General features: G+C 44.9%; 3 protein-coding genes across 17 annotated transcripts; 2 read left to right on the forward strand and 1 right to left on the reverse strand.

Annotated features, from left to right (window-relative positions):
- Nucleotides 1-9: 9 nt before the first annotated feature.
- Nucleotides 10-13,087, reverse strand: LOC119124656 (AP-3 complex subunit beta-2). Of its 13 annotated transcripts, none has more exons than XM_037254827.1 (27): nucleotides 12,944-13,087; nucleotides 9,300-9,375; nucleotides 8,958-9,032; nucleotides 8,655-8,750; nucleotides 8,435-8,595; nucleotides 8,298-8,364; nucleotides 8,018-8,200; nucleotides 7,649-7,834; nucleotides 7,160-7,257; nucleotides 7,036-7,090; nucleotides 6,884-6,955; nucleotides 6,752-6,814; nucleotides 6,540-6,672; nucleotides 6,186-6,472; nucleotides 5,893-6,079; nucleotides 5,688-5,818; nucleotides 3,747-3,794; nucleotides 3,063-3,177; nucleotides 2,815-2,980; nucleotides 2,574-2,760; nucleotides 2,419-2,497; nucleotides 2,226-2,335; nucleotides 1,713-1,941; nucleotides 1,560-1,644; nucleotides 1,397-1,494; nucleotides 1,179-1,317; nucleotides 10-1,028 (listed from the first exon to the last, which is right to left on the reverse strand). In XM_037254827.1, exons 1-27 carry the CDS (start codon nucleotides 13,054-13,056, stop codon nucleotides 836-838), a joined length of 3,432 nt encoding a protein of 1,143 aa, XP_037110722.1. In that variant the 5' UTR covers nucleotides 13,057-13,087; the 3' UTR covers nucleotides 10-835. The 13 variants fall into 13 exon arrangements, with proteins under 13 accessions (XP_037110722.1, XP_037110716.1, XP_037110718.1 ...); XM_037254821.1 differs by lacking the exon at nucleotides 12,944-13,087 and adding an exon at nucleotides 10,555-11,581 and having other exon boundaries at nucleotides 5,700-5,818; XM_037254823.1 differs by lacking the exon at nucleotides 12,944-13,087 and adding an exon at nucleotides 10,555-11,581 and having other exon boundaries at nucleotides 10-986.
- Nucleotides 13,088-13,095: 8 nt separating this feature from the next.
- On the forward strand, nucleotides 13,096-17,951 carry dnai4 (dynein axonemal intermediate chain 4). 3 transcript variants are annotated; one of them, XM_037254836.1, is made up of 17 exons: nucleotides 13,096-13,228; nucleotides 13,853-14,009; nucleotides 14,245-14,402; nucleotides 14,541-14,638; nucleotides 14,722-14,875; nucleotides 15,054-15,193; nucleotides 15,254-15,397; nucleotides 15,469-15,657; nucleotides 15,717-16,000; nucleotides 16,175-16,255; nucleotides 16,450-16,604; nucleotides 16,712-16,872; nucleotides 16,941-17,062; nucleotides 17,127-17,225; nucleotides 17,292-17,518; nucleotides 17,616-17,769; nucleotides 17,843-17,951. In XM_037254836.1, exons 1-17 carry the CDS (start codon nucleotides 13,203-13,205, stop codon nucleotides 17,888-17,890), a joined length of 2,397 nt encoding a protein of 798 aa, XP_037110731.1. In that variant the 5' UTR covers nucleotides 13,096-13,202; the 3' UTR covers nucleotides 17,891-17,951. The 3 variants fall into 3 exon arrangements, with proteins under 3 accessions (XP_037110731.1, XP_037110730.1, XP_037110732.1); XM_037254835.1 differs by lacking the exon at nucleotides 13,096-13,228 and adding an exon at nucleotides 13,624-13,748; XM_037254837.1 differs by lacking the exon at nucleotides 13,096-13,228 and having other exon boundaries at nucleotides 13,950-14,034.
- Nucleotides 17,952-18,999: 1,048 nt separating this feature from the next.
- On the forward strand, nucleotides 19,000-21,260 carry snx22 (sorting nexin 22). Its single transcript, XM_037255248.1, has 7 exons — nucleotides 19,000-19,242; nucleotides 19,828-19,911; nucleotides 20,008-20,112; nucleotides 20,239-20,333; nucleotides 20,550-20,582; nucleotides 20,679-20,746; nucleotides 20,860-21,260. Exons 1-7 carry the CDS (start codon nucleotides 19,180-19,182, stop codon nucleotides 20,964-20,966), a joined length of 555 nt encoding a protein of 184 aa, XP_037111143.1. The 5' UTR covers nucleotides 19,000-19,179; the 3' UTR covers nucleotides 20,967-21,260.
- Nucleotides 21,261-21,404: the final 144 nt, after the last annotated feature.

Below are 21,404 nucleotides of genomic sequence, written 5' to 3' on the forward strand. Positions count from 1 at the left end.
TTATTTGTCTAATAAATAAACTTCCACTAGTCAAGCAGGACATACAGCCGTTGTGATTAAAAGTAATGATACTTAACACGTCAGTTCATTTGAAAACAAACATTGCTTGGGAGATGATTCAGCACAATTTGTTTTTGCTTTCTTATATATAAAAAAACATGACATGTGTATTTTGAATTTGTGGAATTTGGTAAAATAGTTTTTAAATAATATAAATTAGATAACTATTAAATTAATTGACTTAGATACAAATAATTCTAAAATTACCAAGGTGATAACCAAATCTTAATATGATTTTTTTTTTTAAAGTGTTATATGTAACTGGAATTTTGGTATGAATTGGTTTTAATACATAAAAACTGACTAAAATTATTAGAATAAAATAACTAGAATTTTTCTCAACTGTTCCTTAATTTGGTAGAAAAATCATTTAAAATGACAAATGAAAAACAAATGAAAATTTTAAATTACAAATGAAAAACATCCAACTAATATTAACAAACATCTAAATAGGCAAATTTAGTTGTTTTTTTTTAAAACAAAAAAAAATTCTCCAATGTTCTTCAATCTAGACTATGGTGCAAACTATTGAAGAAAAATATTCACATAAATATTTTACAATCAAATAAAAAGAGATAGTTTAAAAAAAAAAGAACATGCCAAAAGCAGGCATTTTGGAGGCAGCATTTCAAAGTAACAAAGTAGCTGTGAGTGCTGTCATGTTGCTCCCATGTGCAGACGCGATTGTCACAAAGACGAGATGTTGCGAAGGAAATCCCACAAACATTCTGGGAGAAGGCGGGAGACAAACGGACAGGAAGGGAGAGCGAGCGTGTCACTGCGTGAGAGCCAGCAGGACGTCCTTTACCAGCATGGTGCCGATCACCATCTTGTCGCAGTTGAGCGTCAGCCGGGCCGCGCCGTCCTCCTCGCTGGCCACGGTGACCAGCACCAGGCTGCCGCCGCTGGCCGTCCTGCCGGCAAACCTGTGCACGGGAAACGGAGGAGCGGAAAGACCGAGCGCCGGACTGAAGTCAAAGCGGAACAGAAGTTAAAAGTGCCAAAGGCGGCAGAATGAAGAAAATGCGGAGAGTGAAGGAAATGGAATTATATATGATTTTTTTTTATATGTACAGGGTCCGGCAATTATATATTTGATATAATTTTCCCTCCCTTACCTGCACTCCTTGTCAGAACCGCAGGGCACTCTGCTGAGGTTGGCGGCGGCCGTCACCTTCTGCACGATGGTGTGCTCGTTCCGGCACTTGGCGCCCAGCGTCAGCTTCTCCGTGATCTCGTTCATGCCCATCAGCTGACCTGTTGGATTCAAACAACGGCACACGCTGAAGATACGCGCAAAAGCAACGGTGAAGGGCGTTGTGTGCCAACCACTCACCTTGCTCCTTTTTAAACTCGTTCTCGGTCATAAAAACGGGTTTCATCAGCTCTCCCACTGGCGGCTGGATGGACACGAAGAACTTCCTGCTGTGAGTGCTGGGGAGAAAAAAAAAAATATTGATTTGTTGACTTAGTCCGTTATCGGGGCTAAGTATTCTCACCACAGCTGGAAATTTGCCGCTTGTGTGGAGTCGCAGAAGTCGATGCCCATCACCGCCGTGGCCGTCTCGCCCGCAGGCAGCAGCTCTGCCGACAGGAAGCGATTTTTTTGGCCGACTCCGCCCACTTCCGGTAAACGTTGTGCCTTCACTCACCGATCTCTGGGAACTCCTTGACCCTCATGCCGGACTGCAGCTTAACATCCTCCATGTGGAGGTTCTTGGCGTCAGCGGCGGCGCTGTTGACAAACTGTATCTGCACCGCCACCATGTTGGTGTCGGGGCCGAACGGCTGGCGGCTGAAGCAGTACTCCACCGACAGGCCCTCGCCGGTGATGCGGTGCAGCAGTTCGTAGCTCTTTTGCGCCCCCGGTGGTGAGATGGCCTGTCGGCAAGAGGGGGCACAGACATGAGCCATTGGAACGAATATAATTAATAAATAAATAAATAAATAAATAAAAAGATGAATAAATACATAAATAAATACATTAATTAAAAATAAATGAATAAACGAATAAATGAATAAATAATAGAAAGCTAATAAATATAATAACTAAATAAATAATCGAAAGCTAATAAATAGACAAATAAATAAGTGACTAAATAAATAAATAAAGATAAACATTTTAGGGCAAATTCCAAATCTACTTGGAAATTGCGTACCCTTACCGTGGGCGAGAGGACCGAGTCGGACAAAGACAAGCCCTCCAGGTCGGTCGCGAGGCTGCTGGACAGGAAGGAGTTGACGGGCGTCACTTGAGGCGAAGGGGCAGCTTCGACTGAGGAGCCGCAAACAAAAGAAATGTCTGAAAAGGTCACATGCCAGTTGTGAAAACAAAAGAAGAGGAAAACAAAAACTTACAGTCGTCAAGGTCCAGCAGCGACATTTCTTTCTTGCTCTCTTTTGTGACGGGCTTGGGGGGAGCTTTGGATTGCACTGCCTGCGAGAAAGAAACATTTGGAGGTTCTCAAAACCAAGGAATTGTTACGTTTACATTGACTAACTTTTGATTTCATCTTTACACGCGTCTGTACCTTCTTCTTGTTTTTGACATCCACCTCCGACTCGGAGTCTTCTGATTCGGACGGGATACTTTCGGAATCGCTGTCGTCGTCTTCGTCCGACTCCGACTCGGAGTCGCTCTTCTGTTGCTTGCTTTTCCTGGCGCGCTTCCTGACTTCCTCCTCACTGCTCTGCTCACTGCTGCCAACATTTCCACGTGTTCAATCTGTCCAAAGACCAAAAGCGCAATCTCACCTTTCGCTTCTTTGTACCGGCTTCTTCAATTCTTCCTTCTTTTTCTTCTTCTTCGTGTCCTTCTCCTCTTCCTCGGAGTCGGATGCTTCTTCACTTTCTTGGCTCTCGGATCCCGAGCCGCTTTCGGCGCTGCCGCTTCCGCTGTCGGAGCCGCTGGAGTACGACTCTACGCGGGCGGAAGTCGGATAAATGTGTGACCTCATGACCTCATCGTTTCAAATAAACGTGATTTTTCTTTTTTAACTTACCGCTGTCCGCAGACTCGGTGGGCCCGGACTCGCCCTCGGAATCGGAATAGAAAGGCTTCTCTACTTTCTTCTCCTTCCTTTTCTCTCGACTGCTGCATTTGGTCCACTCGGGCACCTGGCGAGAGCGCGGTAAAAAAAAAAAAATCGTTAGGCCGGCGCCACACCGGCCCCCCCCTTTGAGACGGAAGCGGCGAGCCACAACGGCAACAGCGGCACGGCCACGCAAGCCTCGGCCTGGGGCTCGATGCAGACGGATGAAGCCGGCCGGCCCAAAGTCAGCCCTGAGTGCTTTGTGGCTTTTTTTTTTTAACCCATTAGCAGTTCCATTCGGAGAAGTGATGTCTTTGGGAAGTCACTCGCATTGTATGAGAATATCCATCCATCCGTTTTCTCCGACTTTGTTTCACCCAAGGTGCACCCAATCAATATCGTCAAATTTTTGGATCAATCAACCAAGTCATCTAAACACACTGAAGCTTCTCTCCCAAAGAGAATCACTTCTTTAATGGCAGACACTGAGGACAGAGGGAATGGAAGAAGAGGAGCTTGTCTTTAAAAGGGGGGGGGCTGAGAGCTAGAAGCACAGAACAGCGATCACATCAGGCGAAGGCGCGGGGTGGCGGGGGGAGGAGCGGGGCATCGAGAAGCCGCTACAATGCTTCGAGAGGGCGCTAACTGACTCACGCTGGTCAACGTTGTGACTCGCTCAAGCAGAGAAAATACCTGGCAGGACTGAGGGAGGGGAGAAAACAAAGATGGGGGATGGAGGTGAGATGGGGGAGATTCAAGAGAAGAAAATTCAAAGAAAATTCAAACAGAAACATCAGGAGACAAAGCACAGGAAGGTTTCTGGATCTAGAAAAGGGGGAAACTGTGACAATGGTTAAATACAGAGACACGAATGAAGCAAAAATGTTCTTTCCACTTATGAATCTAAATAAAAGCACAGTGAAAGTACAGTGGAAACTCTACATTCGGACAAAAATATTTTATCGTCTACAATTTTTATTAAATATTTTTTTAATATTATTTTTAATATTTTTCAATATTTTTTATATTCATTTTTTGTTATTAATTAAATAATGCAGTACTAGAGGATTTAACAACAAGGGCGCTCATAGGTTTCATCGTAGCGATAGATTTTTTTTTTTTTTAAATACTGAAACTAAGTTGAGGCTTGAAGGACCTTGGATCAAATTGTCCCATTTCAAGATGGCGACACATGAAGGTGTGACAATAACAACAACGGTGTTCGGAAAAGGAGACAAAAGGGGCAAAAAAACGTCACAAGCTGTGACAGAGAACAAACACAACACACACAAAATTCAAAAGTCACATCACATATTTCATGCAAAACAAAAAAGACGCAGAAGAGAAAAAAGTAAAGGTGGTTCATCAACGTCCTAACCCTACGTTTAATTTCAACCTTCTTGACCATCTGCTTCATTTTGCTAATGATATTAATAATAAATAAAATAAAACTAACTAAACTAGAATTAAATAATGCATAAGCACTTTACTGATGGACATTTCCTCGTATCTGACTTAATTGTGCAATTTTGAGTCCATCGTTGGTGAGAAGAAAGTAAAAGGAAGAAAACAAAATCGCCAAACAATGAGCGCACTCCCAAAGCCAACCTCTCGCCAGTCTCCCAGCAAGCCGATTCTCCCCTCGCCAGTAGTTATGACTTCCTCTATCTGCGGATGAGGTGAGACAAGCTTTCAGAGAGACTCCAACGCCGCCCACTTGCCAGAATATTATTTAAAAAAAAATCTCCAGTTCCAAAGTGGAGGAGGTTTTGAAATGAACAACTAATGGTGACAAAGCGCCGCCCTCCCTCATCTTGAGATCTGCATCACGAGTAGACCACAGGTGAACAGCGTAAAGGGCAGTAAACATCTGTAAAAATGGTTAGTAATAAAAAAAAAAAAAGAAAGCATGACAAAATGAATCAAAGCTTGATTGCGCTCCTTCAAATGAAAATCAAGAGAGGATGTTATGCTCTTGATTTTGACAAAACAAAGTGGCGCTCAAGGTTTGATTTGCAGACATAATTGTTTATGAGGAGCCAATGGCACACGGACCGATTGAGGCATTAAAAATTGGATTTGGAAATAAAAAAAGAATTCAGAAAGTGAAATACATATTTTAGTTACAACAAAATACTTTTCAGAAGGCCAATTTTTACTAAATGTAATCATTTGTGTTAGCCCTGGCGTTTCCCTTTAGTTTGAATGTATTATACTGCCCCCTCGTGGCCGCACATAGAAAGAGGCGCACAATGTAAATGTATCTGTTTTTAGTGAAATACTGCAGAGTGATATTTTTAAAATCACCTTTTGAAAAAAATGACCTTTGGAGGCTCCACTGGATCTAAAAAAAATAACAATCACACATCAATGTGTGTTTGTTTTGAAGAAGAATTAAGCCGTGTGCTATTGGCTCAAATATGGGGGACAAGACAGCAGGTGAGGAGCGAGTGAGCTTCTGCAGAGCCAATCAAGTCCATAACTGGCCAATGGATGAGCGTCACTATCGGCGTGATGTCATTCACTCGGCAGCAAGAGCCACACTCGCTGCCCTCCCGCCTCTCGGCGTATGTTACTGAATGCCACTGCACGCACAGACTCCTTCACCTCCACGTTGCGCACGGAGGGATCTGGGGCGGCTTCCGGCCAGTCGGGCAACTCCTGGTAGCCGCCGGCTTTGGCGTTCAGCAAGTGGGACAGCGAGCCCAATTGGAAGTGGTCTCGATCTAGGGAAGCGGAGTCGAAATGGATGAGCAAACGACAGAAAGCCTCTTTAAGTGCTCTTGAACGGCCGGGGAACCTTTAAACGGAGATTCCAGGACGGGCGCGGGCTTGAGGGCCAGGAAGAGTTTCTTGGCGTATTTGCTGAGAGCTCCACTTTTCTCAGTGGGCACGATGAGCTGGCGGATGAAGCGCGCCCGGTCACGGATGTCGTAGTTCTGGTCGTACTTGGCCAGGTTGAGGACGTACTGCGTCAACAGTTTGGTCTGTAGGGGGCGCCAATCAGGGTTTTTTTTCCCCAAACAATAATCATGAATCAAAATAAAAATGTTCTTTCTCCAAAAATTACGTGCACTGCAGTCATCGCCGTACCTGTTTGGAGTTGGTGAGATAGAGCTTGGCGGCCAGGTTGAGTATCTGCAGCTTGACGATGTCCTCCTCGTTGGTGAAGGACTTGGCCATCTTCCTCAAGACGTCCGGGGCGATCTTAGGCACGTGCTCGCAGTATTCGCCGATGAGCCAGAGAATGCTGGCTCTCGCCATGGGCACCTGGATGTTGTCCGTCAGTTTGGCCATGTGCTTGATGATGTCGCTGTGCTTCTCGGGCTGCATCTGCAGCAGCTTCTTGATCACCACCACCGACTCGGCCACCACCAGCTCTGCGAGCGCCAGACGATGGCTGCTGTTTCCACGGCAACTCGGGTAACTTCAACGTACTGTACTCACCGTCTCTGTTGGACAGCAGCTGCACCAAGCCATTCAGACACGTGTCCCTCACTTCTCCGATGTTGGTGGCGCAGCGGCCGATGGCTTGGATGGTGGCGGCCACAAAGTCTTTATCCATGCTTTTGATGTACGTCTGCCGGGGCGGGGGGGGAGGAAAAGAAAAAGAGTTTAGCGTATTTGTAGTAGATGTTGGCTTTTTTAAAAGTTGCTACCTGAAACTCTCTGAGAATTGTGGAGATGTTGGTCTCATTGGCAAGATTGGTGAGAACCTCAAGCTGAAAAAAAAAGTCACAACTTACGATACAAGATATCGCAGTTATGTGTTAAAAGGTTTGAAAAATAACCTTGAGGACTTTTATCTGCGTTGGGTCAGTGGAGCGGATATAGAAACTCTTCAGGTAAGGTTCAAACATCCCCTGCCAGAGAGAAACAAGATGGTGTCACATTTTAGCATTCATTCATAAACAAACATATCAAGCTCGTCCGTCTGACTCACCCTTCTTTTAATAGTCATCGTGGCTACGTTTTGAAGAACAACATATTGGACTTCACTGGAGTAAAAGCAACGAAGGTTAGGAAAAATGAAGAATGCCACTCTTGTCTAAAGTGTTGGAGCTCACCTGTGACTCCGCAGAAGACGCACCAGAGCCTTGGCGATCACGCCCACTTCTGCTTTGGGGGCAAGATGGAAGTAGAGCTGAGCTACGGCCATCACCACCTGGAGCAGAAAAATAAATAAAATAAAATAAAATGTAAATTATCATCACTTATTTTTATTTTTTTTAATTATTTTTCAAATTACTAGAGCGCAAGGAAAAGCTGCGACATCTCGTGAGCAACTTGCTAGGTAACAAGCAACCATTTCATTAGCATAACATTTCTATTGCTGATTAGCTAGCTGAAGTCAAAAGGAGTTTCACTCCCTCATGTTGACATCTGTCCGCCAAAGCTACTTCATTGTGCTTAATTGGCTCATTTCCTTTTAGAGAGCGTCCTCGTCTGAGAGCCATAATGCCGGAGGCCGCTCGGACAGCTTGTCAAGATGAAAGTCTGAACAGAGGTCAGGCCTCTGGAGACTTCACGTGGAATGATGTGCAATAATAACTTACGGCTGCGTTGCGGCTCTGCAGGAGCGGCTTGGTGTTCCTCAGCAGCAGCCGGTGGTCGGGATCCATCACGTAAGGCTTCCTTTTGGCCAAGGCGGCGGCCTCGCCCTTGTCTTTCTCCTCCTCATCGTCATCGTTACCGTCGGAGCCGTAGAAGGTCTTGTCGCAGCCCTCCTCCAGCAGGTTCTCCTAGGTAAAGAAATAAAATTAAAATAAATATATATAAATTATATACAAATATATAAAAAATAAATATATATAAAATATGAATAAAAAAATTATAAAAATATATATATATTTTTAAATATAGTGCTCGTGTTGCCAAACAAAAGTCAATGCGCCAGATAACAAATGTGCCGATGTGGAACTCACATTGATGTTGGGGTTAAGAAACTGCGTCCTGGCGTAGCGCGTCAGCATGTTGATGATGACCACTTGGCCCCACTCCTCCACGTCAATCAGGAGGTTGCACAGTTTCCTGTAGTTCTTATGGATCAAGTCGATCCGCTCCGGGCACACCTCCTCAAAGGCCATGACCACGCTGCCTGCCACCAGCTGCCACGCCACATGTCACAAAGGTGTTCTTATTTTTTTGAATGAATGAATGCTAACAATTTTGGGAGTGGAAAATGTGAAAAGAAAAAAAGATCACCGTGGTTTTGTCAGCCAGGAGTTTTTCGATGACTTCGATCAGCTGGTCTTTCTGTTCTGGATCCAGACTGAGGACACACAAGGATCAACGGCAGACTCGGTTTGGATTTTCCGGTGAGCAAAAACGAGGACGCGCACCTGTAGAGTTTAGGAATGGCGTGGGCGGCAGTTTTGCGGACGTAAGGGGACATGTCGGAAGCGGCTTCTTTGATGGCCAGCATCATGATGGGAACGATGATGGTGACTCGGATGCTGGAGAGAACTCGCAGCGCGCTGGCTCTGATTAGCTGATTGGGATCCTGTGCAGGTGGACAGAGATAAAAACGACACCGATGTTGACTCTGATAGTGTTGCGTACCTTCAAGCCTCGCTGGAAGGTGGAGATGGAGAGCAGCGCCAGGTCCTGCTGCTCCTCAGCGTAGCGCACTAAATAAACGTAGACCAGCTTCTTCACCTGCCAACGGAGTGGAAGACAAAAGTAAAAAAAGCAATTATTTTCATTACCCAGCGAGGCGAAACGCAACGCGGTGATGAAAGGCACGGCGAGGAGAAGGAAATTGCTATTTCCTTCAGGTGAGAGCAACGCAAAGCCACAGGAGGCTGTGCAAATACGATAAGCGCAAAAAGCCGGTGCGTAAATTACACAGAGGAGAAGGCCTACCTCAATATTTTTACAGGCCACATTCTTCACCACCGCTGGGAAGAGGTCGGACGCATTCTTACCTCGAGCGATCATCTGGGGGGGGGGGGGGGGGGGGAGACACACACACAAAAGTCACCATTTCACACGCAGCCAATTTGGACTTCTTTTTTTTTTTTTTGCAAAAGTGGCTCCTGCAGCGAACCAGCGCAAGCAAATAGCGCCAATGTTATGAATATTTAAGACGTATCTTTGCTGCCGTAATTTATGCTCGGAAACACTTTTAGCCGGTCTCTTGAAATGTCGCTACATTAACTGCAGCAAAGCGAGCAGAGGGAAAAAAAAAAAAAAAAGATTACTCACGGCGACGATGCGTTTCATGGCCTCCAGCTTGAGAGAGTCTTTGTTGCTGTCCAGCATCTCCTTCAGGTCGTCGTGCCTGAGAGAAAAGAAAAGTCTTTTTTTATTATTGCAGCTTTACATTTTGCAAGTCGGCGAGGAATCTCGAGCGCCGCCAAATTTTATGACACCCGCAATACGCTACACACAATTTGACTTTGCTCAACTTGGAAGAGGAATGTAAGAGGACAGTCACATTTGAATTATGGTGTTAAAGTGCAAAAAAAACTGCACAAGGCTGATTCACAGCTTTCCACAAAGCAGTTTCCACGGCAACTAGTTGTGCAGCAAAATGATGTTCAAATGCCGGACATCCGCGGCTGGATATAAATGGCCGCCCGAACAACTCAAGCTCATTTGTTCCAATGGCTGCTGTTGCTAATTGACTTACAAGCGCCATTTGACTTCCTGGAGTGGGCAAACAGGTTCTGATGAAAACAAAGAAACCAGAAGACCAGTTGGAAAAATGTATGACTGATTGTTGTAATGATGGAGTGACACATTAGGGTGGAGGAAGAGTGATGCTGCGTGGCGGCAATTCCATCGCAGGGGGAAAAAAAAAATGCATGTATAAAATAAAATAAAATCCAGAAGCTATGTTGTGCTAATACGAAGAAAATGACAGTCAGGTTGGGTTTCTTCTCAAAGCGCTGTCAATAACTCGACACCAACTCTTGCCTCCTGGATCTACAAACGGCTGTGAATTATTTAACCCCGGCAGCACGCTTGGTCTCCGGTTACCTGAAAAAGTCCACGACGTTTGCACGACAATAGCGCCATGCTGTGACTTTTTTTTTTGCAGAGAAAACCAGTAAATATGAAAATGTATTTGCATGACTGAGTTGGAACATTCAAAGTATCTTAATATCCAGGATACAAATGAGGGTGTTACACCTAGCTTGTTTTGCTACATGTGTTATGGAAGCTAACATATCATTTGCGTGCATAATTAATGAACCCAGTAGCTCGAACCCGCAAAAAACATCAAATGAAATTTCTGAGCTGCACCATGTCAAAACCTCAACTCAGATAAGAAAGGCCAAGTAGAAACAAGGAAAAAGGTCAAAGCGCTAGAACAGCAAAGCTCAGGTCAACTATCGACTTTTCCGTGAAATGCTGTTGCCGTGGAAACGCGAACTAATTACGTGGGCCAAAGCGGCGGAATGTAATAAAGCTCTTTGATAGTCCAGCTGGTTTTTGATTCTGGCGAGCATCCTACCGCAAAGGTTGACTTTGGGAACTCCCATTCCCACTGCCACCTTCCTCCAGTGGCGCTCGTTCCTCCTGATCTCTCCCTCCGTCGCCGCCACCGCTGCTCCCTGAGCGGAGGTGGCGCAGCTCATCGGGCCTGACGGCGTTGTACCACGTCTGCTGCCCGCCATCGGGGGTCAGCACCGGGCTCTTGTCCTCCTCATGGCCTTGCACCTGACTCTGCACCGTCTTCACCATGTTCACCGCGTTCACGGGCAGCTGCAGCAGCTTCTGCATGGCAGTCATCTTCTGTTGTTTTTTTTTTTTCTTCTATGAAAACTTTGCAGGATCCTCGATGAAGCAGACAAGTGATCAAGACTGACAGGTCCTCTCAGGTGGATTCCAAAAAGAGCTAGAACGTCACGATTTTCTGTTCCAGTGAGGACATTTCACGCAAGAGATGACGCAACAAGCTTCTTCAGAAGTGCTCCACTTCCTGCGAAGAAAGACGTCTCCGTGGCGACGCGTTTATCCGAACGGAATTTCAGAGGGATCCGTTTCCGCCTGTTCCTGTTTTCCTACTCCTGCCTCTGTTGCTGCTGCGTCTGGCCTAGCTGCCATCAGCCGCTCTGTAAAAAAGATACTCGTCACAGAGGGGCGTGGAGTCCATGGCGACCCCTCCCCGCTGTTCACGTGCTTGCCGTTGCAGAGCCGGCCTCTCCCTGTCGCTCAGTCATTGCAAATGCACACACACACACACACGCACACACGTAGGGAACCGCGCTGATGAGGACACGTCGCTACATTCGCACTGCCTCCCGCAAACATCACCTGCCTCGATAACTTTTTTTTTTTTTTTTATCCTGAATCCCCTCATTCATTTTAACCATCGCTATGAGAAAATGGATGGACGGATGCTTAATTCAAACAAGCCGTTTTCTTCATCTAACATGACTCAGCAGCGTTCTCTGCAACCCCCCCCCTCCCCAACAGAGTGAAAATGAGTCCTCTTGTGATGATGTGCCAAAGCTCAGCTAGCTTTAGCAGCAAGCATCATTTTCAAAGGAGTTATGATCCATTTTGCAGGCATCTTAAATAGGGCTGCGCCTCTTGAATCGGAATATCGACTAGCAATTATGAATCTAGTCAATTGAATAAATGTTGATTTTGTATTATCAAACGACAAAATAGGCACGTAACTTTGAGTGTGTGTGACTTTATATGGCACGTCATCATTCATGTGTCAGCAAATTTGCAGAATATTCAAGCATTCATCCATCCAAAAAAATGGGTGGATGGATGGATCAAGTATCGGCCGAAACTGTGCGCACAATGCACGTCGCTTGAAAGTGGCAAATCTTGGCCCAGCCTAGCCGTCAAGTCCTGGGCGGAGAAACTTGGGGATGTCACAATTCAGCAAAACGCACAGCTGCTCACATTTTCAGAAAACTGCAGATAACAAATGCTTGCTGTGATATGGAACTTATCACTTTCTCTCCAGACGAGTCACGAAAACAACAACAGTGGAACGAGCTCGCCATGTCAGCACAACCAAAACACATCGCTGTCAAAGTGGTATGTAAAGGTCTAACAAAAGCCACAAATACAATACCAACCTACAGATAACACAACGTGGCGGACCAGCGAATGAATGACTGCGTTCCACTGCACTGCAAAACACTCCCAAATACCCGAAAGCTTGCTCATCAAATGTTTTATGTCATTTACTGTCCATAATACCAAACGGAAGAAATCTCTGCACATATGGGGCCAAAGCCAAAAAGCAAGACTGAATGCAAAAAAAAACTACATTATTGTGTAAAAGACATTGCCATGTGGGCTCAGGTAAGCATCAGCAAAGCAGTGATGGCAGTTAACAGAGTTCGTCACTACATCGACAAATTCAAGTTCAACCTTTACCATGCAAATTGCAAGACGTGTATCAACAACACCCAAAAATGATTCTCTGAAGCCAAAGTCATCTGAGATTGAATTAAAAATGATTAGAGGATTAGAAAACCGCTACTTTTCAAGTAGCTTGTTCGTTGTATGTGAGATTTGGAAAAGGGGGGCGCTGTCCAGTAGAGATGGTGCTGAATAAAATGGAGTTGAGGCCTGCTGATGATCCCTTTTTAAACTGACTTGTATTACGTCAACATTTAATACGTCTACTTACTTCTTGACTATTTCTTTCTTTGTATATTTTTTATTTTGGACCTTCCACATAGTCATCACAAAAACAGCGTTCGAGGGAATCAAATCACGACCAGCAACCACACAGCTAATCCGGAGATGGTGGAGGACATTGATTTGAAGCTAGCTCAATTCAGGCCAGATGTTGACATTGAAATAACCCTCAAAATCGACGTCGGCAGAACGGAAAAAGACATTTGGCTCAGAAGCAAGCACAGGTGTACCTTTTATAGTCTGAGGAGAAAATCCCGCCACTCGCCGGGTCGTGGCCATATTCGGGCTCCCCGACGCTAGAGGAGCCCCCTTTCTCGTCGTTGAAGCCCGAGCTGGCGGACATGGTGCTGGCGTTTCAGTGTCTCCTACCTTCCGCCGCGACGACCGAGATTTTTTGGTGCGGGTATGCGGTTCTTACACGGCCCTTACAGGCGTACAGGCACCGTGTAATCCCTGGGAGGAGGAGGTAGTTGTTATAGGGGGGCTGTGATGCGCAGGTCACGTGATAAGGGAAGGTAAGAACCCGGAAGTGCTTGGCATAGATTGCTTTTGTATTATTTTGTAAACGTCCCAGTTGTGTGTCTGCGTGTTTGTGGCTGTTGATCCAACTACAAACAAAAATACAAGGATAAAACAACCGTTGTTTTTGACAAAGATAAATAAATAAAAGTAAAATATTGGACACAGTCCCTCGAAAGATGGGGAAAAAAATCACTTGTACTTAATTATATATCTACCTATATTATATTCGGACTAAATAAAAATTCAATTAAAAAAGAATATCATTATTTATTTATTTTTACTTTAATTTCATTATTCTTTCTTTTGACACCGGAATACAAGAGCAAGATGTGTACAAAATTTGATTTCTTAGCAAATAGATGGATAGCACGCATGCGCAGTGTTGCCCGTATCGTTGTCCTGGCAACAAAAGCGCAACAATCGGCGTCTATTTGTGGAACATCTCAAATCCAGGTTGAAGGTGTTGTAAAACCAAAAGCAAAAGATGAGGCGACATAGTTCAACACTAACCCCGTATGTATTATATCCATTTGTTGAACTCTGAAACAAATTTGTGGCTAATCCTAACGTCAACTTTCTGTTTCTTTTTTGTTGTTGTTGCCCTTTTTGTCTTCTAGCTCCTCCCGGGCGGTGAGGAGATCAACTTCAGGGATGCAGCGAATGCTTCACAGTTCCAGATACACAGGGAGCTTTGCGGGTCACCATAGCCGGAGAGGCTCCAGGATGCTGTCGGAAAGCAAAATGGGTCGCTTCGCTCATAGGAAAGCAATCCGGGTAACTTCACTGGACTCTCCATTAGGTACACCGTCAGAATCAGGATCCACATTTCAAAAAGAGAATATTTCTCAATTTCCACAACGATATTAATAAAACAATTTGTAATACACGCTATCACATTTTAGTTGGGAAAATTAAAATCACATGACAATTTATGATGCCAACATCTTAAAGTAAAGCACATTTCTCCTCAGCTAGCAGCTAATTTTGTGCCTCATCTTTTTCTTTGCAGGTTATGGATGAGGAAGGAAATGATGTCACACCTCGGCCCCTGTACGAGCCCGAGCCCAAGGACCCGCACGCCAAACCACAGAGATCCTTCTTTGAAGATTACTACTCCAGATTCGATACTTCCAAATCCACCTCGTGCTTCTATGTACCCTCTTCCGGGTAACAAGTGCCTGCTAATTGGAGTATCATTTTATCCTTTTGATTGCATGAAAAATACAATATATAAAAAAATCTACCAAAATGATCATTCAAAGAAAATTCACATTTATTTATGAATATTTTCTCCATGCTTTCCAGGACATGCAGGTGGAGCAGCAGTCTTCCCAGCTTGTCAGCCAGGGTGGGCTCTCAGAGTGCCATGGGCTATATCAAATTGGACACCAGCCAGCCTCTCGGTTGCTATTCACTCATAATGTGACACCGCTGTCGTAGAATGGCAAATGCGATTATATTCCGATATTCTTTGCTCTTTTCCCAGATTCCGTGAGGCAGACTGGGAATCAGCAGATATCGGAGGAGATTGCTGTGGAGGAGGTGTTAAACGTTTACCTGAGCGAGACAGAGACCATCACTCTCCTGGATCTGCCCACCACCTGCATGTCCGATCAGGCTGAAGACGCTCAGGCCGTTAAGTCAGTGAAGATCTTTTATTTTATTTTATTTTATTTTATTTTATTTTATTTTATTTTATTTTATTTTATTTTATTTTATTTTATTTTAGGTTGTTGTCTTTGAAAGATTTCCCCCCAAAAATCTTTTTATGAATTATCAGTCTACAAGCATAGGGAAACCTCGCCGTGTCGTCTTTAGGCGGAGTAACGTCCTCTACATTGAGCTGTGCAACAACCGATTGGGCAACGACAAGTACGTGGAGCGAGCCATGCAGACGTTCGTCGGAGCTTCTAAAAACAAAAAACTCCAGAGCGACAAGATTGTCATGCACGATCAGGGTAAGCTTGATACTTGCTCTGTTAAGTGGTCAGTTTACTCAAATTAGCTTTTTTTGACAGGCACCATGGCCACCATTTGGGAAATTTTCGACTCCTTCCAAACCGAAGATTCGAAAGCGGAGAAGGTTCCTGCGCAAAGTTCGCCGGACCTTAATAAAGATCCCAAGGAAATCGGAAGCGTCAGCAGCATCAGCACAATCGGCACAATCGGCACAAGTAAAAAAAATTAATGTACGCTAACTAGGGAAAGTTGTTGATTTTGTCTCGCATGTCCCCAGCCAGTACCGGAAGCTCCTTGTTTGCTTTCAACATGCAAGCGGGCGACATGAATGATGAGTCAGAGCTTCAGCTGATCTTCCAGTCGGAGACGTTCCAGAGGAACCTGCTCATCACAGAACGCTGCCTGGTCGCCAACATCTTTCAAGCAAGGCTGGCCTCTTATAGGAACCTCCCCGAGATCCAAGGTAACGTCTGACGAATGGAGATGTTTGTCTCAGTGCCATGACGAGCCAACTCTTCGAAGAACCCTCCTTCGAGACCAAGCCGGAGTCTGAGGAGCTCAACAATGAAGAAGAGACGGAAGAAGATGAAGAGGAAGAATTGGATGAGATGGCGGAGGAGGTGCAGGAGGTAGAAGTGGAGGAGCAGGTGAAAGAGGAGGAGCAAAAGGAGGAAGAAGAAGAGGTGCAGGCAGAAGAGGAAGAGGAGGAAGTGGTAGCTCCATCTCTGGAACTTCTCTGGACCTTCAGTTGCGAACTCACCAAAGGATGGAACATCACCTCTATGGCTTGGAACAAGCAGAACTTGGTAAGAAAGACATCCGGAACGCTTTACGGCGTTGCGTAAAATGCAAATGGTTCATCGTTTGTAGCCTGCGGATTTTTTAAGTCATTGGTGTCAAACCTGAGGCCTGGGGGCCAGATACGGCCCACCCTATCATTTTATGTGGCCCGCAAAGACAAATTCTTCTCTCCCTGGAAGGATCTGCTGGCAGTGGGCTATGGTGACTTCAAGCCCTGGAGAAAAGGCCTGATCTGCTGCTGGTCCATCAAGAACCTGAGCGTATGTAATTCGCATGACAGTGGCTTCTTTCCACACTTGAGTCCAGTTCCTACTTGAGTGTGTTTCCAGAATCTCATTTCAACTTTTTGTTCCCCACCTCAGCCATGTTTCTACCTCAGTCTTGTTTTTGTACCCACATGTTGTTTCTCATCCTGTTTCTATCTTGACGTCGACATTTGCAACGCTTTTTGCAGTGGCCGGAGCGCGTCTACCACTGTCACAGCGGCATCACGGCGTTGGATTTCTCCTCCACCACACCCGACAAGTTGGCGGCGGGCATGCACGACGGCACCGTCGCCATCTTCAGCGTGCGCAATCGAGAAAGGCGCACATTCCTCGCCAGCAGCATGTGAGGCTTTTCGCCCAGATCCGCCAGTTTTGCCTTTTCGACTAAAAATAAAATAAAATCAGATCATTTAACTTAATAACTTTCCATATTTCTTCTCTCTTGTCAAGCGGTTGCAAAAAGAGACATTTTCATCCCGTGTGGAACATCACCTGGGCCAAGCAGGAGATGGGCCTTTCTGACGAGGACACCATCGAATCCGTCGTGTCTGTGTCGGAGGACGGACGTGTCCTCAAGTGGCTGCTGTGCAGCCACGGCCTGGAGGGCGTAGGTAGGAGATCATGCTGATTGCTGGATTCCACCCAAACTCGGATAATTCTTTTTTCCATCCATCGTCAGGCATGCTGGAGCTGAGGAGAATCCAAGACGGCATCAAGAAAGCCGAAGGTAACAAAACCAAGAGGGAGGGCCTTTTGGTTTCCACTGCCACGGCCGGTCTTTGCTTGGATTTTCAGCCCACGGTAAATCAAACTTTGAATCCATCTTCACCGTCATGTTGTGTGACTTCATCGGTCCCGCCTTCAGGATCCCACCATCTACTTGGCCGGCACTTCAGAGGGCGTCGTCCAAAAGTGCTCCGTGTCCAACCACCATCATTACCTGGCCCTTTATCGGAAGCACCTCGTGAGTCAGGCTCACCTTGCCGCCGATGTTTAGGTGGCGTCTCATTTCCTTCCGCTGCCTCGGCAGTGCCCTGTCAATCAAGTGCAGTGGTCCCCGTTCAGCCCCGACGTGTTCCTGAGCGGCTCGGCCGACTGGACCATCCAGCTCTGGAAGGAGGACCACCTGACGCCGGCCATGAGCTTCACCACCATCCAGAGTCCCGTGCTGTCAGTTAGGTGGTCCCCGCTCTGGCCCTCCGTCTTTGCCTCCATCAAAAGTGAACAGCTGGAGATCTGGGACCTGAACGCTTCCATGTGAGTCTCCATCAGATACTGGAGATGTCCGTTTGAGTCGACTTGAGCTTGTTTCATGGTGCTGGTGGAGTCTAACAAAACGTTACATCTCTCTCAGGTTGGACCCAGTCATCGTGGAGCCCGCCGCACAGGGCGTCCAATTGACCTCCATGCTCTTCGCCAAGGCCTCAGATTGCATCGTGGTCGCAGATTCGAGTGGAAATGTAAACTTCTACAAGATTAAAGACCTCAGCGTCAGTCCGGGCAAGACGGTAACGCCCATGACGTTTTTGTGGATTGTCTTTATCTCTCGCTAACTATACTTTCATTTTCTTCTTCTTCCAGGTGCCAAGTTTGGAGGAACTCGTTCACTTTCCTACTACTACTAGTTAGTTGCTTTCACAAACAAGTGTTATCGAGATGACCATAAATTGAGTCATATATTTCTGTTTGAGTCACGTTTCTATTGGAGTCATGTTACCCGTTTCTATTCAGGTCATATTTCATGTTTCTACTTTAGCCATGTTTTGTGATGCTAGTCGGGTCATATTTCCACCCGAGTCCAGGAATGCGTTGGCTAACGTGGTTATTCATGGATGACAGCGCTTCCATTCACTCGGACCGAGCGGCTGTTATGTCAGCTCATCGGAAACTGGCAGCAAGTGCATGCTTGCCCTCGCATTCCTCCATTTCATAAGCAGACACATGTCAAAAACCAAAATAGACACACCTGCTCATGTCAGCCCCCCCCCACACATGTTTACTTGTCCTTCTTGACCACCAGTCTCGTCACAATACAAAAGCCGCTTCAGCTTTTCTGAAAAACACAACAAAGTGCAAAGAGAAGATCAACAGCCACATAATACTTGATTTTATTTCATACTTCTTAATATTCTGACTTCTCTCACAACCGTTGCACTCCCATGACATTCTATTCAATTATATAACATTTTTTGTATTTATTACCCCTCCTCATTTGTCCTTCAAATTAGGAGGGTTGTGTTTGAACTACTCAGTTGACGAGCAAATGTTTGTCACTGAGGTCAACCTCTATTTTGTTCATAATAAATGGGTTTGAATTTGAAAAATTATAGGAGATGATTTACACAAGCTTGTGTGTGAACAGTTGTAAGTTTCTGGGTTTGCATCCCCTTTCAGGACCAAACGTGGGAAGTGAAACTTGGACTACTACATTGCTTCTACAGTACATAGTCGCACACTTCACTAGATTAGTTATAATGTGTGTATAATAATGTAGAAATGTGAAAAACTATTTTTTCCCTCATTGCCCAATTTAATACATAAGAAAATAACAAGTTTCATCCTGATTGCTTTTAAAAAGTAGTTAGTTAGTTAGTTAGTTAGTTAGTTAGTTAGTTAGTTAGTTAGTTAGTTGGTTAGTTGGTTAGTTAGTTTTCTGTTCGGTGTGTAAATGATAAAATATATGACACGGTGGGCTGCACCTTTAATGTCCCGGATGTAGCATCCTGTCCAATTAGCGTGGAGGTGGAGCTCCGAGCGGCCAGACGATCTGCTGTTCACGCCCGATTTGAGCGCTCACAACCCGGACACATCCACCGAGACAGCGGATACTCCATAAAGACTCGCCGGATACATTTGGACCGATCAAAAAGTTTAACTCAGTCGCTTCAAATGCTTCAGGTAGGACAACTGTTAGGCCAATGATTCAAGTGACCATTCCATCCATGGAGAGGGAAGTGGACGAGGTGGGAAAGTCCAAAAAGGTGAGCACTATCAATCCCTTTTGTTATTGTTGTGTCTGATGTCCGTTTTATCTCTATTTGCGAGTTTTGTCGGATATTTTGCTTGTGTTTTTATACTGAAGTAAAGACTAAAACGAAAGGTGAGTGAGCACCTGGCGGCTGGGCTGGGCGAGCAGGTAGTTTCATGTCGTGATGCGTTCAAAGAACCTCGGGAAAAACGACAATGCAACACAGTAAACACTGGCACGCGAGTAGCGTAAATCCGCGCATAATTGACGCTCATTATAAATATATTGCGTGGGCGATTTTTAACCCCCTAAAATATTGAAATCGGCAATAAACCTCCAAAAGTTGGTTTTTGTCAAATCAATACCCTCAAAGTAGGTCAAATTAGTCAAGATACCTCTGGTATCACAAGGTACCACTGTACAATTTAAAAAGTGTACAATGCCTCCTAGTGGACACATGTTCAAATATAAACAAGCAGCTGAATCATCTGCTCTTCATTATTATCTCTTAATAATATAATTATTAGAGATGCTCTACATCCGGCATTGTTACACACACTGTTTAATTATTTGAACGCTTCGTTTCTCTCCGTGCAAGCTCTTTCGAGTTGAAGTGCTCTTCAATGAGAGGAAACATTTTGTGCTGAGGAGGAGCAGCGAATTCCAGACTCTGCACAGAAAAGTGAGTTCATGTGACCGCCCCAGCGCCGTCACACGCTCTTCATTAGACCTCTGATGAGCTGTCCTCCAAGAAGCCCAGTCATATTTGTGATTTCAGCTCAGGAAGATCATCCAGACTCCCGATTTCCCCAGTAAAAGGAATCCTCACCTGAGGACCAAACCTCTGGACCAGAGGAGGCAGGAGTTGGAGGATTACATCCAGGTAACGCAGAAAAATGCAACACGAGCGCTATGACTTGTTTTTCTCTCTTCACTCAAGCGGCAGTATATCGAAAATGACTTGTATTGAGCTGGTGTCACAATATGTTTTGTGTTGTGTCCCATCCAGGAGATCATCTATCAATGTGAGGATGTGCCACAGGAGCTGCTGGACTTCCTCCATGTCAAACATTATCACACAGGCAACAAGATCAGCAGCATGGAGTGAGAACACTTTTGATGCTAGTGCAGTATAGGAGGCTACTCGTTCCATTTTCAGCGCTTTTCGGCTGAAATAAGCAGCTTGTCTTTCATAAATACTTAATAATTGGCCTCATAGAATAAAATTAGAGCGGCATTCCAATTGTGTTTGAATGATGCTTGACGGAACTTGGCTGATTATTCTGCTTATTGATGATGAATGAATTGCTTTGATTTCAGATCACTTGATGACCTGGACAATCAGGATTACAGGTAAATTTGATCAGAATGATGTCTGTTCGTGTTCCCGTATGTATCGTATCATCATTTCTGATGAAGACGAGTCAGCATTGCATTTTTTTCCTTTAGTTTTCAGTTCCCACATCAGCGAGTGATGGGATTTTTCCAGGATCCGTATGTGTCCAAATGCACATCAGGTATAGCCCATTTTCATTATGTTTGTAAACAGTAGATTGCAGGTTACATGACTTGGCGTGGCATCCATGCATCAGTCCCAAGCGCCACTTGTCGCTCTCGCTTTGTGTGGCAGGTCTGCCTGATGTTGTCCTTGAGGGAGTCCTTCAAGGTTTCTATCGGCGAGACGTCCGAGTCAGCTTCACAGCACCCAGCAAGTCTGGCGCAAAAGTCCTCAAATGAGTAGAATGAAATGAAAATCCATAGGAATGCAGTGAAAGTGAGTTTGGTGGTTTTACCTCAGATGTGAACTTTTTAGAGTGTTCTTTTAAAACCCTCTGCCAGGGGCCAAATGCATTTTATGAATGATGACTTGTTTGCTTCAGTGTGTAATAAATGGTGTAAATAAAACTCTAATATGCTTTTAGTTTCTCATATTTGTATTCACTGATTTCTGTTTTGATGTAAAAGTGCTCACTTTTTCTTGAACGTCTTTTGTCAGATAATTGTGTTAATAAACAGGTTGTGTTTTGACCACTATTGAATTAATAACTGTCCCAATGTTCAAGTAGTTATGAAAGGCAAAAACTAATAAACGTAACATTTACTTGGATGTATGTGTATTTTGCGTCTTGAGTAAATCATACAGCTATACTTTAGTAATAAGATCCCAAAAACCAA

This window comes from Syngnathus acus, chromosome 6 (genome assembly GCF_901709675.1).
Source record: "Syngnathus acus chromosome 6, fSynAcu1.2, whole genome shotgun sequence".
Taxonomy (NCBI): Eukaryota; Metazoa; Chordata; class Actinopteri; order Syngnathiformes; family Syngnathidae; genus Syngnathus; species Syngnathus acus.

Coding starts and splice junctions, on each gene's coding strand:
- LOC119124656 (XM_037254818.1), bottom strand. CDS start 10,832: ATGACTGCCATGCAGAAGCTGCTGCAGCTGCCCGTGAACGCGGTGAAC. Junction 8,201..8,297: donor TCCTGGCTGACAAAACCACG/GTGATCTTTTTT, acceptor GTGGCGTGGCAG/CTGGTGGCAGGCAGCGTGGT. Junction 6,473..6,539: donor GCTGCTGTCCAACAGAGACG/GTGAGTACAGTA, acceptor TGGCGCTCGCAG/AGCTGGTGGTGGCCGAGTCG.
- dnai4 (XM_037254835.1), top strand. CDS start 13,720: ATGAGGCGACATAGTTCAACACTAACCCC. Junction 14,876..15,053: donor GAAGACGCTCAGGCCGTTAA/GTCAGTGAAGAT, acceptor TGTCGTCTTTAG/GCGGAGTAACGTCCTCTACA. Junction 17,519..17,615: donor TGGGACCTGAACGCTTCCAT/GTGAGTCTCCAT, acceptor CATCTCTCTCAG/GTTGGACCCAGTCATCGTGG.
- snx22 (XM_037255248.1), top strand. CDS start 19,180: ATGATTCAAGTGACCATTCCATCCATGGAGAGGGAAGTGGACGAGGTG. Junction 19,243..19,827: donor AGGTGGGAAAGTCCAAAAAG/GTGAGCACTATC, acceptor TCTCCGTGCAAG/CTCTTTCGAGTTGAAGTGCT. Junction 20,583..20,678: donor CTGGACAATCAGGATTACAG/GTAAATTTGATC, acceptor TTTTTCCTTTAG/TTTTCAGTTCCCACATCAGC.